Here is a 17174-nt window from a genome sequence, read left to right as displayed (position 1 = left end):
ATGGCACACTCTGTTGAAATCTATTAAAATGAGATCAAATTTTACTACACGACATGTAACAATCTATAACATACTATGAAATTATACAAAATGGCGCACAGTGGGGAAACCCCATTAAAGTGTTTACAATCTGATTACTCTTGTATAATACATACTAATATAACCAAATGATCCATTCTTGTGAAAAGCCATTTGACTGTGACCGATGTGATAACACATTGACAGTCTGGTCACATGAAAAAACACAAAAAGAATCATTCTTGTGACATATTTTTATTATATACATTGTTGTGTCAATATTAAAATTTATTTTTATAAACTACTAAGACTTTGGTGTACAATAATTTCAGTTTTAAATCTTCAATACGTGCCTATGTGAATACAATATAAGTAAGTATATTACATAAAATATGTTTGGTTTTAAGAGCTATTTCGATGGAAAAACACGCGACATCTCACCTGAAACTGAAAAATTCATTTCAAATGAAGTTTGAAAAATATTACTATCTCTCACCGAATGATGTCGTTTGTCCTCTGGGTTTCGAGATATTCGGACCCTGGGGACCGTCTTATTGCAAAACGGCGGCTGCAATTGCTTGAAACAGGTTACATCTGAGTACCTGAGTACGTTTCTACTAAAAAATAGTTTCCTGTATTTGCAAATTTTTATAGCATGCAACACGCGCTCTGGAAACTATAATTATACCTTACTAATATTCCTTGTTGACGTGTCGGAAATAAAATAATTTTCTCTCGTTTCTGTTTTCTTCGAAGTTCAAACGTGTTTGACTAACGGTGCTTGCGCGCAGAAGGTACGATCGGGAAGTAGTCACAATGTAATCTTAAATTATCGAATACAAGTTTTGTACTATTAAATAGAATCTTGCGTCGTGTCTACATAGGTACGTGACAGGTATTATGTTAACTTCAAAAGAAAGTAGTTTCAATAAATAGTTTTTTGAAAATTTCTTATGTCTTTTATTTGCTAGTCATAATTAGTTTCGTAGTGATATAATTTTATATTTCTAATAAAAACAATTATTGTTAATGGAAAACAAGTAGAAAACTTCAGCGATTTTAGATTTACTTTACCATCGTTTTACTAAAATGCAACACCTCGTCTTTAAGACACCACGCTGTCTGCAAGACCAAGCGCGAAAACTGGCTCTGCTAGTTTATTAATTATTAATACACTAATTAAAATTAAATTAATTAATTGCGTGGCTTAAGTGTTGCACTATCACGCCGTGGGTCTCAGGTTCGAATCCTGGGTCTGGCAAGTACACATGTTGTTTTTCAATTTGTGTGTGAGTCAGGGTATGGACCTAATAGGTTGATCAAGTGGCTGACATCCATTTATCGTAAAAAAATAAATCTGTTAATACAAACCTCTATCCTGTGGAGGCCCATATGATCCTATTAGGATCAAACATGGTCAGAAAAAAAAAATAATGTTACGTACATATAAAATTACGACTTAATTCATCATAATCAGCCTGAATCTAGCCACTGCTATATGAAGGCCTCTCCAAGCTGATTTCACCTATCTTGGTCCAGCGTGTTGCGGTGCCACGTACTTCCGCAGAACTTTATCATTTCATCGATTCAGCGGCCTTTCGGTCTACCTTGCGGACGTTTTGGATGACTAAATTTTGCCAACTATTGTCAGTTGTCAGTCTTTTTCTTGTTATCCACGATGGCTGAGCGGCCTAAGCTTCGGCCTATGATGTCGTGAGTCCCAGGTTCGAATCCTGGGTCTATCAACTACATATATTGTTTGTCAATTTGTGTTTGGAGTATGGACTTAATAAGTTAAGCAAGTAGTGGTTAAAATCTATTTCTCGTAAAAACAAAATCTGTTAATACGACCTCTATGCTGTGGAGGCCTATAAATAGTTGTATTCTGTGGATGCCCAAGTAGAATTATTTTAAAAATTATGTGCTTATATTATAATTGTGACATATTTTTTTGAAATGCTGCTTTCTATGCACAATGGGATCCCATCAGAAAGTGGCAAAAAAAAGTATTGTTATAGATCATAACAATTTAGAATTTAAAGGTGATTTATCTTGATCACCAAACGTTCTGGTTTTGAAAATACCATATATTTTTTTCTTCATAATTATTTTTTCTAATAATTACCGAGCTAAATTTATACTCTACAGAGGTCCAGATAGATGTGCCAAAGTAACAGATTCTTTTAGTTTTTCAGAAATAGGTAAATAATTATTTTCTCTCATAATTAATGAGTCAAATTTATACCCTACAGCAGTGCTCGAAATGGAAAATTTCACGAACAGGAACGCTCGACAATTTTCCAAAAATGTGTGATATTAGATATAATAATATCTGTAATATAAAAATATCTTTTACTTTTACATGATGTACTTTTTTATCATCATCTTCGCCCAATACGCTATCGGCTATAACAATTAGTGGTAACATACAAATATAGTCATTTTAGTTTACGAAATCGTTTTCTTAAAAATACATTAATAATTATACAAATATAAATAACTAAACGTATATGAATCTAATTGGAGTGGGAAACATTATTAAAATACACGAAACAATAGACAAACTAATCACAATTTCTCATTGGTTTCGTTAGTAGTTTGAATAAAAATATGCAACTAAGAGTGGATAGAAATATGAGTGAAGATACTTCGGCTTAAACAAAATACATGCCGCTTTTTTCAAAGCTCTGATTTTTCGTAAATTCGAAATATTTTGATTATGGTAAACTATTTTTTAATCAAATCAAAATTCATCGTATACGAAAAAGCAAGGGCATGGTTTTTAATAAATTAATTAAAAAAGTATGTAATACGCAAGATTTACAAATGTAGCATTATTTATTAAATATGAATCATTTTAAACAACCTCAGAAGTGTAGGTACATATTATTAGAAAAAAAATATTTACATCATGTGGACATGTAGGATAATTTATTCTAATAGGTTTCCAATGTTATAGAAATTGTTATATACAGGGAAATTTTTCATATATTTATCCTATTGGATTCTGATTGATTTATTTAAATATTTTTATTTCGTATTGTACCTTAAACAATACAATTTTTTTTAACATGCATACGATGTTCACGAATATGTATCTATATTAATTATGGAATTATTTGATTTAAGTTATTAAATCAATTATAGTATTAGTTTAACCATCAAAAACACAGTTCATTCAACCCGAAAAATATCCATATAAAATTAAAACAATAAAAATATATGATAGAAGATAAAAAACACAACTTAAAATTATTAAATTTGGAAAAATAAGGAGTCTAATTTTGTCGCTTCCTCTGATGAAAACGCTTATCATTGGCTGCATACAACTTAATATTGATAAACGACCAATGAACGACCTCGATTGCATTATGAAATACAAAAACTATGAACGCGTCAAACCCATGTAAATTTCGCTAACATAATAATATGATAAATGGACAATTCGGCCAATTATGGTTGTCTCGATACAAAATTTAAAGTTTCATTACAAAAAAACAATTGCCTACCACTGCAGTAAAGATAATATATGTATTGAATGTGTTTCATTTAAAAATTTAAAATTTCCAGTGTGCATTATAACTATTACGTTATTAACTCACTATATTTAGGCATGTAACTTAACCTTAACTGTATTAAAATAATATGTTTGAACTTGCAAAAAAGTAAGTGTCTCGTTTTATAAATTAATAATACAGTAAATCTACATTCCAATGTAAAATAGTTTCCAACATTTCCTTACAATCATAAAAACCTTTTTTTTCAAAATACATTATTGTCCCATACGACAATGCAATAAATCTTACTTACCCCAGTGCATTTCTTTGTATACAATTTTATTGTTTTATCACCATTGACGCAAAAGAGTAATATGTCTATTGGTGCATTCAAGGCCAAATTCGTTGAAAAAAGTATTGTCTTGAAAAAAGGTTATTTCTCAAATACGCTGTCTTACACTTACTCTATCACTATTTCAAAAAAACTTAAGTAAATTATGTACGGGTCATAGAAAATCCAGTGGTTCTAAACCAGTAAAATTATTTTTTAATAAAAAAAATATTTATGTTTTTGTACCTTTGTACCTATCAATTAAGTATGACGCTTGAGGATTTTACTAGACGACTCGCTGTCCGTCGGATATTTAACGAACCGGTACGCCATTTTCGAGGTTTTAACGAACAGGAACGCCATCCTTAAGAATCCCACGAACAGGAACGGCGCTCCGGGGCGTTCCGCTCCATTCCGAGCGCTGCCCTACAGAGAAAACAGATAGATGTGCCAATGTAACAAAGACTGACGTCAGGCAGCTCATTGGTATTATTACACTATATTAATTATTACTTCTCTTATGAAAGCACCGAACCGAACGTACTTACGAGCTGCTCTTAGAAAAAAGTGTATCCGTAATGGGTGTGAATATATTATATGAATGAATCAGTCGTTTCATTAATATAAATATCAATTTTCCAATAAGAACAAAAAAGGTCAACAAATTGTGTAAAAACAACAAATATTTTTTTCACACTTATATTTATAAATATATAATTAACAAAATTAAACAAAATATGTTTGTTATACCCATGTAGTGCGTATAAAGCTTATCAGTGATTACTCATTGTCAAATTTATAAAAATGCATTTTAAAACCATGATTTATTATGTTCTTACCATCTCATAAAAAAAATAATTTTGTGACATTTATTGTTTTTGTGCCAAGGTCTTCGATTTATAACCGTTATGTTATAATATGGTAAACCAGTTGCAGTACATATAATATTGTCTGAGAAGTGTAAAAAATCACCAAGAACCACCTCTTTCGTTTTATATAAGTATGTAATTAATATCACAATCATCATAATATTTTTGTATTGCCCATGTTAGCTGGACACCACACTACGCTTCAAGAATACATGTCACTTGCGAGACTTCTTGCATCATTTAAAGTTATACCGACAACCCGTAGGTGTACTGTGTACACTCCATAAAAAGGTAGAATATAGCGGCCTTCCACGAAGCCAGAATGCATTTAGCTTGAAGAACAGACAAGCCAAGTTGAAGTTCTCTCTTGGTATGCGCAACACGTGGCTGAGCCGGGTCTAATGGCACATTTTCAGGCTCGGTGCGTTCTCTTGTATTATCTCCTCGTTACTCATACCACCGCAAACCTAATATCCGTCGCAAACATTTCCAGTGAAGCTCCGTCCACTCTTTTCGGTCCCTAGTTCTTTGCTGCCACGTGCATCTAACGAACTTCATGGGTTCGTCTATCCAGCAGATTATTCTACGCCGCTGTAGGCGTTTAGTGCTCTGCTCCTTGGGTACTACTGTAGGACGGCATTTGGTCAGCGGTTGTCCACTCGCTGAAGGCTGTTTCGGACTGCTCGAGTGGCGATTAATTTAGTAACTAAACGTTTACGAACAGACGAATTAAGTCGAGTAACGATGGCCGCGCGGCTTAAGCGTTGGCCTATTGCGTCGGGGGTCCCAGGTTCGAATCCTGGGTCTGGCAAGTACGCATATTGTTTTTCAATTTGTGTATGAGTCAGAGTATGCACCTAATATGTTGAGCAGGTGGCTGACATCCTTTCCTCGTAAAAATAAAATCTGTCGGTACAAACCTCCACTTCGTGGTGGATTCTATTAGGATCGGACATGATCAAAAGAAATTTAATAGAATCATTTAGTCCGGTCGATCCATTTTGTTATATTTATTATGTTTCGGTCGAGTAGCAACCCCCACCACCTCTCACTAAATACTAAACAGGCCACGAGAAGAATCTGAACACGTTATCGTCGTTATCTTTTGTCAAGTTCATAAGTTTCCGTAGAGATGACGTTTCGTTGGAGCGAAGATACTAGGTACCCATAAACTCGTTTCGGAATATTTAGCCCGTGAGTGCTTTCGAATTTTAAATCTCCACTACTTGTATAAAAATAAACAAGCTAAGTAATCTGCTTATAATGACTTGGAAAATACAATGAATATTTCTGGATGAGGTGAGGAAATTAAGTCGAAAATTAAAAACAAAAGGTCAGTATTACAATAGTTAATTAACAACTATATAAATATAAGAATAGGTAGGTACCTTGTTAATTCATATTGAGTAGCCATTAATATTTCTTTAAATTTTTAGATCTACCTACTCGCAAGAGCTCAGAAAAATAAAAGATTCTGAAACGTTTCGTCTAGAAAATGGTTTAATATGTTGGAAGATCATCTGCGAAACTTGAGATAGCCATTACAACTGAAGTTATTAACTTATTTATTTTTATTAATATTAATACTATAATGTAAGGTAATGAACGCCAGAAATTAATTATTTCAGAAGCATTTTGATCAGGAAAAAGCTCATCATATTTCATTTTCGATAATGAATTTGTTTTTAAATCAATCAGTTCCACTTGTATGTTACTAGGCATCAGCATTACATTTAGTTCACTGAGTGAAAATATGTTTATAAATGTGAACATGGAGTTTTCTTCTTTAGCAAAATCATGAAAACGACTTTCAAAGAACCCTTGCTATATCTTGATTTTTACAACATATTTGGTCAAATTGCTACTATCCACAGCATATTCATTCTGCTCTTTCAAGTGTGGTAAATGACAAAAATCCTTATTTGCTAACAGGGACGAACAGTTTTAATTTAATTTTAAATGAAATGATGCTATTTACAAGGCTAGTAAATGATTTGTTCTAGCCTCGTAGTTTTTAATTCAGACCAGTGTCTGTCAAACTTTTCTACTTCACGGCACACCAAATGAAACTGCCTTAAAAAATAATTCTGTCAAAACGCGGTTAAAATTAGACAACCAAACATGTAACTCCTTATCTACCATCTGTAACCGCTCTCGTTTTTTTGATCTCATTTCCATGAGCGCTAAAAAACCAACTTCGAAAAGATACCACTATCCAAACAGCAACAGAGATTTAATTGCTGTTGTAGCCAATCGAGGAACACAGTTAATTAATGTGTATGGCGTGTGATATTATAATGGGGCGATCTGAGGTAGTTGTGGTACGAAAATCATCACTCAATTGTAATCATGATAAGCAGAGGGAAGGAAGTATAGTCATATCCTCCGATCTTCTTCTTCTGTCGTGTTCTGGTGAGAGATCCATCTAAAGTTTGTGAATCCACGTCATGGTCGTCATCAGTGGCGGTCGGTGGTTTCCAAAATTAGTTTCATTGGGGTGTACTAAAAACTGTCTTACCGACACGGCCATAAAAATGTACGCCTTCAGCTGACATTCTTTTCGAAAAATTTGTGACGTCACAACTTTTCTGTCCGACCTTAAATGTCGATTTTTGTTTGAAAATACGTGGCCTACCTCTAAACAAAGCAATGGCAATTATGTAATGAGTCTCATAGTACAGTCTGAGAGACTTATAGCCACTCAGAATGAACTATGGATGAGTTTTCTTTCAAGAAGGCCGAACGGTCTTATAAGGTAAAATGTAAGTAATTAAAATGTATAGGATTATGGTTAAAAATAGATAATAACTTGTAAACGACTTATGTGATATCATTTGCTAAACATTGTTAACAGATGTCCATTCATATTTAATCTAATTTTGAATTATATAAAAATAAATTTTATTTTTCAAATTTGGTTACGAAGTATTTTCCGGTAGCCAAAGTTGAATATCTTAAATAAATAAATTATGAAATCAGATATTGTCGTAATTAAAATCTAATGATTACATTTTGTAAGTATTGATTGCACACGTCTAATTTAAATAATAAATTAATGTTTTGAGTCAAAATAAAAGGGTACGAATTTAAGTACCTACCTTTGTAAAAGATAGATGAAGGAATTTCGGAAATAGAAATTCTAACAATGTAAGTCCAAGGACTCGGTTGCTTTCCTAATTTACAAATAAAAATTGTTCTTTAGATCTGTCGATTAACCCCGACAGATCAATTTTAAATTTTAAATAATCACTCGAAATAGGTAACTTTCAAACCTTATAAATGAATACTTGTCGTATAAATCTAGATTAGAGCTAAAGTTATACTTCTAAGTTGAAGTGTTTTATAAATGTAATTAAATAAATTTTAATTGAATTTACTTCCGGCTGACCACAATTAGCGCGCGAAGTTTTTGTATAAAAGAAACGGCTAAATTTAATTTTACGCCATTCTGATTACGTTAACACACGCGAGCGGTAATTTTGATTATTCATCTTCATATTACGCACCGTTTTGAACGGAAACATTTTCATTTTTCTTAACCGCGAACCCGATAAATGAATTAATAGATATTTGGCCAATCTTTGTTGAAAGTACCATAGGGACTTTTACGATTGTCACTAAATTTGTACCACTTATAGGTATTAAAAAATTGCTTATTTTTATTTAATTAAATGATCATAATTTTCCGGAAAAGCCGGGAAATAAATAGCTTTTCTGTGATTGGTCCAAGACTTTGACTCTTGGTCTGATGGAAGAGGTAGAAAGACTGCCCCATTGGTTCGTTTTTCGCGTGTGAACACGCCCAGAAAAGTCATGTAAGACCTTTCTAGACCCTTTTTAGTAATTTATGTTGACAAAATCCATATTTCAATGACAAGTATTAGAACCTCTACACGTAAACGTAATCTCTTGATTAAAAATATAAGTAATCCTTTAGTTATTCAAAGAAAACAAAAATTTAGAGTGGGGGAAGTTTGCACCTATGACGTCAAAATCTCGGGAGACCCCCTTCTGGAGACTATAAAACGCCATACATTTCCATCCACTGCAGTCGCCGATATTCCAATAGCACCGAAAGGTTGTGCCTAAGTGCGGAGTAAATCCGTGTAGTTTTAAAATATTTCCGCGATATTTTCTTTTACGAAATATTCCGTCGCGTCATCAGTCAAGGCGTCACAACGGGTGACGTGGTGATTCGAGCTGTCAGTTGATATTGTAAACAACGTATCGTCACAGCATTGCGTCATCAGTCGCGATATTATTTTTTTATAAAAGGAACATAGTTTCCTAAATTTTATATACGGCGACTCATAATTTATAAGTGTGTAATCGTATACTAAATAAATATAAAATAATTATAATTAGTTAACTTTACATAATAATTAAGTTAAATAAGTTTATAAAATAATTAAGTAATTATTTGAAGTTAAAATAAAGTGTATAATTGTCAATAAACAATTAAATATAATAAATTTATTAATTGAGATAATTTTAATAAATAATTAAAACTGCATTACTGAAGAAGTTTTTATTTTTGAAAATAATCTACGATGTTTTCTTCGGGAAACATCTGAAATTAAGAAAAGTGACAGGAGGTCAGCTGTCTTTGACATTTACGTATATATTTACGAAAGTAAATTTAAATTAGAGGTTGACTAAATAAACAACGACCTAGACGTCAACCTATTACTAGGTGGCGATTCTTTAAACATTATAAAGTAAATAATATTGATATGGTGTATTCAAATCGTGTCGAACAAGAACTTTAGGTGACTACCCTCTCCCAAATAGGACTGAGCTAGCTAAGCAAAGGTTCTCAATCGGTCTAAGGGCAGGACCAGTTGAAGGTAAAGTGCCTTTGGGATTATTCCGGGACCGGGGTATCGTCATTACCTTATTTAAAAAGCATATCAATTCAGCGTTGCTTCTGTTTAGCGAACACGTCAATCACTTTTCATTAAAGTCTGGAACTGTTTATAAAAGTTTTTTCTAAATGCTTAACACAGGTAGACAGTTAAGTCTGTCCTGATTCATGGTAAGTATTTCTTAAAGACGATTTAATTCTTTTATTGGTTGAAAAATACTTATCACTTTCCACAGATGTCATCGGACCATCCTTTTTTTAATTCTGACTCTTTCTTCGAAAGAATTCATATTATTATTGATAAAGTCTACGTTTACCGACATCATTTTAAAACACATACACTTCACTGATTAAACTATAATTATAATATATTTTATTATGAATCTTTTATTCAAAATTTATCATCTGCATCGTTGCATTGAAATAAGTTTACTTCAAATTTGTTATATACATATGAGAATAATATGCGGCACACCCTTGGAGAAACCCACCTTAACGAAATAGAGTTATAATATGTCAGGGCAATGTTTCTGACTAAATTTATTTGATTGAGCGTGTAAAACGGTGTCACTTTACATATTTGTTTTACTCTAAGACATACCTATATAGTAAGCCAAACAATAACTTAGTGGTTTTGTTCACGACTATGGATCATTTTGTGTTTTTTTAAGTAACTTGATTGTGTGCTACAATAATTACATTCAGTGCACTTAAATGGTCTTTCATTAGTATGAATCATTTTGTGTATAATAAAGTTACTGGATTAAGTGGAGGAAAAATTACATTCAGGGCATTTAAAGAGTTTTTCGCCACTATGAACCATATTATGTAACTTCAAGTGAGAACGCCTTCTGCATTTGTAATCACATAATTTACACGTGAAAGGCTTTTCTCCAGTGTGAATCATTACATGTTCTATCATATGGTGGTTTTGGTAGGTTTTAAAATCACATTTATTGCACTCAAGGGCTTTTTTGGTATGAATAATTCCGTGTTTCTTCAAATCGCTTGATGTCTTATATCGTAAATGGCATACATAGCATTTAAAAGGTTTCACGCCAACATGAACCACCATATGTGCGTTTAAAGTACTTTTGGCTCTAGATTTATAATCACATAAGTTGCATGCATAAGGTTTTTCCCCACTATGAATCAGTTTATGTATCTTTAATGAACCAGAATATCTGCATTTATAATCACACACGTTGCATGCGAAAGGCTTTTCCCCACTATGAATCAGTTTATGGCTTTCCAATCTAGCGGAATCTCTGCATTTATAATTACATATTTTGCACATAAATGGTTTTTCTCCACTGTGAATCAGTCTATGTCTCTTCATGTGTTTCATTATTCTTGTACCATAACCACATATATTGCACAGAAATGGGATTTTGGCACTATGGATTGTTATATGTTTTTTTAAAGTGAGACCGTTTGGCGCATTATATCCGCATTCACTGCAAGCAAACCGTTTTATATTATGATTATTGTTATCATTGCCAGACAAAGATAGGCCGTGACCCAATTTGTGTTCCTTTAAAATGTCTTCAGATGAGAAAAAGGCGAAGCAAACATGACATACAAAATTTCTAACGTAGAATGTATTTTTTTCCAACTTCAGGCAGACTTCCTTTTCGGTGGTCAGTGCTAATAATTCCTTTTTAATATCATTTTCGTGGATTTCAATATCATAATACGGTAGCGAGGTGTCAACTATAGATTGTTCAGGTGTTCTGCGCGGACTTAGATGTACATCTGTATAGTTGTTGGGTTTATTCAGTTTGTCTTGAGGAAAACACGTTTCGGATCCCATAGATTCATTATTTTGATCAGATGATGTGGTAGTGACATCACCAACAGGATACTTTTGCTGGACAGCATATACTTGAAAATCTATTTTCTTTTTAATGTTATGTTGATGTATGTCAATTTCATCGTAGAGCATTTCGGACTGTATCCCAGAAGTATCAGTTTCTCTGTGCAGATATTGGTATGTTTTTTCATGCCTAATGTTTAATTTCTTTGAATGTAAATCATCACAATAATATATTCCATTGGAATCGGTGATTCCTTCCTGGTTTAAAGCAAATTGATTCTTTAGATAATCAGGAACAGCTTCAATGCAAACGGGAGACGTTTGACAAGTTCTATGTTCTTGCAAAATGTTTTTGGTTAAAAAGAATCTGTAGCAAAAGTTGCATACGTAATATTTGTCATAAAATAAAATTCTCTTCAATACAAGGCGAGCTTCCTTCCTATTCGATGTATCCAAGTCTTGATAGACATCGATTAAGTCACGTTGAGGCAAAAGTGCATTGTCTACAGTTATACTATCATCTTGTTTATTATATTCCATAATCCGCAATGCATTAGCGTTGTCAAAACGTGATGAAATATGGACGAGATCACTTTCATCAGACGGTATGCTGCACTTAATATTGTTAACCTGGAACGAAAAGAATACAAACAAAAATTTAAAAGAATCTAAGCAGGTTTTTTTAAAACAATTTTCTCGTTATGGCCAACTCCAGATTTTGTTAACTAAAAACCTCACAGTTAAGATGATATACTTTTAAAAATTCTGAAAATAATAAACATGCAATAATTGTATCACTGAACCTTGCGCCGATAGCGACGGTTTTGGTATCCTTAATTATTATTAATGCATAGCTTTTAAAGGACTGATTTAACCCTATCCCGTCTTATAGAAAACATTTATTTTCTTTGTTAAATCTAACGCAGTGGGAATAAGCATTTTATTTATTTAAAGTCCATAAATTTCCAAACTTATTTGATCTACCACTTCCATTTCGAAAAAAAATCCTGAAAATCTATATTCATTAAACATTAACCCAACAAACAAAAAGATGTGGCGTACAATTGACGTCTGTTTATCTAGGTATGTATATTTCTACTAACGGAACAAGATAAAAGTGTTAAATAAGATGTCCTAATGCATAGAATATAAAATTATTTAAGTTAGTAAGGGAATATAGTACGAAAACAAACTCAATACAAAACCTATTTTATAATACCTAATACAGTTTAGGATTACATTATCTAGGTAGGTTTTTAAAAAATAAGACTATTGTTTACCTTGTTTGCTGGTTTGTATTCCGAATTAGAGCAAAAGGCTTGAGAGTTTTCATAATTCAATGTGTGTTTTGTGTCTTTAAGACACTCATCTTCGAAGTCAACTCGTTCAGAACCAATCTCGGTTTTTATATTGACATGCTCCGTTTCAGGCATCTGAAAAACAAAACATATTTTAAGAATGTTATGGCATTTTTAATAACGCCATAGATAAAGCACACTGTAAACACAAGGTCAACGATCGTTTCTTCCCATAGTCTATTTTCATATTGGTTCAATTCTGCTCTCGCTGCCTCAACGCTGATTGACCTGCTTTTGACACTTTACCTATCATCTGATAATTCTGAATGTAGCCAAGTCAACGTAATTCTTTATGGCGTTGTGTCAAATAAATTACACTTTACAAAACCATTCAAAATATCAAAATTTCGCATTGGAGACAAACCACTTCGTGTGAATTAAATGCTTGTGTACTTTATCACCTTTAGTTCCACAAGATTTCATGGTCCACAACTCTAAAAATTAAGATAAATAGATTAGTTTCTTAAAAAAACTAACCTCAAAAGTGCTACAGGCGGTTTGAGCATTCTCTTGCACTATATAAGAAGATTCGTCCGGGTTGTTGGAATGAAATATTGGTGCACTCAACATGCGCTGTCCTTTTGAATCCGTCTCGAAATCATCCGGTTCGTGTTTCACTTCCATTTTGCTTGACGCTAATGAATAATCGTGCGTCATCACGCTGTCTTGTACCATAGACAATAGTATATTTATGGGTAGTATTGCCATTTGTAATAACGAGACAACTATTTCTTTGAAGTAGGAAATAATATTATTATTTAATTTTATATATTTTAGTCAGCAGGGTTAGTACTTAGAAAATAGCCGTCTCCAACTAATATAATATTATGAAAACAATGTTATATTATTGGGCACCTTACTAACATCTTAGATGAAATTAATAATGTTGTATTAAGCTAAGAGCATTGCATTTTAATTTTGATGACAATATTATATTTTTAATTATTAGTGTCCTATGCATTACATTCATAATCTTCATCTTGTAATAAATATAATAGGTACTTACCTAATTCTTTCTACTGAGCGTCGTTTACCTTTACAAGATCTAGGTTATGAAACAATTATTATTAAATCGAACTCGATCATTGCCGACTCAAGTAGAAAGCCGATTCGTCATTCACAACGACTGGTCCTACTTTTTCCGCCCCTCCCGTTGTTGTCTATGGAGAACGATGCTGACGTTGCCACGTGCATTTTTGAGGTTAGTTTGTCATTACAAATTATTAATAATTGTAGAACGTAATGTAGGCGTTGGTTCGTTTTTCTTGTAAGTACGTATATTTCATAGCATTTCAAACAAAATAAATGAAGTCGGATGGTTGATTGGTTTTTGACAGATTTTTTACGATGACTTACTGTCCGACAACTAACCAGTTTTGCCAGTAGGACCTAAAATTAATAATTCAATAATACATTATTTTGTCTATAAACAGCAACACATTCATTGAATGGTCAACTTTCCATGTAGGTAATTCAAACCTGCTAGGTTCGTACCATTGAAATTGAACTGTTGGATTTGGGACCATTTGGCATCATGTCCACGGGGACGCTTTTCTGACGTGTTCTCAGCACTTAAATCCTAATTAAATAACTTATTTTTCTCTAAAACAGCAACACGTTTATTGAAATTCAATGTCAACTTATTATGAAATTATAACATCCTATATTTATTTTCGTCGTCTACGATAACACAAATTTAACAGTCGTTTTCATTTTCATTTTTATTTTAATTAAATTAATAACAGCGTCATACGTCCATTCCACCACGATTTTGCGAATTCATTTATTATCAGTTATATCCAATTCATTACTGTTTATATAACAATTATTACCGTGTACCTGTGGCTACTGTCAATATGATGTTCGAAATAAAAGACTGAAAAAACACTCCCACGCGATCTATGCCCCATAATCAATAATATATTATGACAACACATTTGACGTAGACATAATATGACGTACCTATGACATATTATTATTATACGTTTGACATATTATGACATCCGTTTTTGTCGAATTCGACCTTTTAATGTACAATTATTATTTGTATCTAAATGGACCAGAACCATCCTTTTCTTTAAATTACATTGTAATGAACACAGGATTCATATTATGCTGTAAAAACAACAATTTGTTTTTTGTCCTCTGAACATTATTGACATTTGGTCTATTCGACAAACCTATCCTACAGTGACGATACGACGTTTGACATATAATTATGACGGTCTATGAAATTGTATTTACACTCTGTGACACAGGACGCCAAAATAAGAAACTGGTTTTTCGTCATATATATGATCGATCGTCATAGAGCTCTCACAGACGGGATTCCGGTGTCGAGCCACCGAAGAATCCAGCCACTCTACACTGCAGTGGTTATGGCAGCCACTGAATTCATATCGCACCATCACAACTAAACCGCCACAAGTGCAAAATTATATGATTTGAGTTAATTATTACGTTTAATCGCTTCACCGCGGAACATTTAATTACTATTTAAATACCACGTATAAATAGCATGCTAATTATATATAATGGCCACCAAATAAGGATACAACAGCTGTGCTGTCAGCGCTTTAAGGATTAATAGTCTATCATTCATAGTAGGGGAAATGTGTTCAAAATGGCACAGTGGGGAAAAATAAACTTTTGCTCTACTGGCGAAATGGTGCAGTCAAACATGATGCAACTAGCTCAGGAACAATGCATGACCCTTCTTTTAAATATTCAGCTATATTGAGTTTACTCAAAACAGCCGTACAAGAAGATACAGTGGAAAGATTTGTGAACCAAACGAATATTTTTGCAGCTTGTCGACAAAAGGTAATATTACATGTATTTTATATTATTAAATCTATATATATATATAGATTTAGTATAAACCAGCTTAAGTAGCCGTTATTAGTGTTCATGTACGATGTAAATTTATCATAATTACTGAAGTGTAAACTGCATTTTTTTTTAACGAATTTGCCAAATTCATTTGATTGGGATAAAATGGCATACATTATGGTAGGCTAAAACGGCATATTATGTGATTGTTGATTTTATTGTTTCTGAAAGATTATGTTTCGAAATTACCTACGTAAAACTCTGTAAGAGACATGGGATACAATGAAAATAAATCAGGCAGTTTTAGCTGTGAAAATGAAAGGCATTTTTTAATAGAAATAAAACAATAAAAACGGAGATAAACATCTTGGAAGATTTATGACTACTTTTCCAGTGGAAATTTAATGTCAAAATATGAAATTTTTATTTGATAATATATTTTTGTTTCTATTTTTGACAAATATTTATGTCGTTTGCCATTTTGCACAACCGGAGGGGTGAAATGATTTTTAACTACAAGTTTTTACTTCTTTTTTTTAAGGTAGTTTTACTTTATTCATGCTCCGTTTTTATAATAAATTATACGTTTTGATATTCTTTTTTTCATTAAACTAAATACTATGCCATTTTGTACACCCTTCTCCTACATGTACCAAAAATTTCATCTCTATAAGTCAAAAGATCGTTCAATTTCTAAATATATTTCGAAAACACAGTACAAAAATGTGAAAGGTAAAACCAATTTTGCGTTAGGCGGTTTAATTTAAATGGTGCGGTTTCATATCGATCGTCTAATTAATAATAATATAATAATAATCACATGTTGGTCGTCGAATACAATACTATTATTATTATTACGTATTATTATTATGACGGTGAATCTAGCCGCAATAAAAATGTTCTTTGGTCGATGCAGTAATAACAAACCATTTATTTTATACAATGCGTATAGAATACGTTGTTTAATAATTATATGATATCTAATAGCTTTTTCGCAGGTACCTATAACTAATATAGATACATACAAATACCAACTAATATATACCTAAAGTAATACTATAACTAACTAAAATATACTAAACGTTAATTTATTTAGATTTAGGATATTTTATATCTACTTATCCGAAATGCCACACTATACCACTTACCGTGATTAAATTAGTTATAAGACCTTAAGTAGATAAAATGCAGGCTAACGTTCATTTCTAAAAGAACACACGCCCGTTCTATTCAATCATGTATTTAGGTATTACAGGAGCGAAGGGTGAAGGTAGGCTGTTAAGATCCGCCATAATTAGTGCACATTAAACTTTTTTAGTCATACGTATTTGTTTGTATTGAACAATTTACAGATATTATTGGTTAGATTTTTAAAATCAATTAAACCCTGCCTAAACCAAACCATACTAATTTTGGTATATTTTGGGCGTTACGACAAAATTGTGCATACCTTTTCATTCATACTTATTTGTTTTCGTTGTATTAAGAATAAATATCATTACACATTTTGTTGGTTGTTTTTTTTTAATTCATTAAGCCTTGTCTAAACCAAACTATAAAAGATTAAAAAAAAAATATTCTATCTTTAA

The 17174-nt window shown here is 32.3% G+C and overlaps 2 protein-coding genes across 2 annotated transcripts in view; both read right to left on the bottom strand.

Annotated features, from left to right (window-relative positions):
- LOC147076245 (RNA polymerase-associated protein CTR9 homolog) overlaps positions 1-17174 on the bottom strand; it is a 578712-nt gene that overhangs the window by 523161 nt on the left and 38377 nt on the right. The window lies entirely within an intron of this gene.
- Positions 9405-13411, bottom strand: LOC147076247 (uncharacterized). The gene is made up of 4 exons (XM_085940358.1): positions 13231-13411; positions 12676-12828; positions 11049-12025; positions 9405-9417 (listed from the first exon to the last, which is right to left on the bottom strand). Exons 1-4 carry the CDS (start codon positions 13408-13410, stop codon positions 9405-9407), a joined length of 1323 nt encoding a protein of 440 aa, XP_085796484.1. The 5' UTR covers position 13411.

Source organism: Rhyacophila brunnea, unplaced genomic scaffold (genome assembly GCF_057557595.1).
Source record: "Rhyacophila brunnea isolate RB1 unplaced genomic scaffold, BYU_Rbru_1.0 scaffold_13, whole genome shotgun sequence".
Lineage (NCBI taxonomy): Eukaryota > Metazoa > Arthropoda > Insecta > Trichoptera > Rhyacophilidae > Rhyacophila > Rhyacophila brunnea.
The sequence above is the reverse complement of the archived record's forward strand: the minus strand, read 5'-3'. Positions and strand labels throughout refer to the sequence as shown.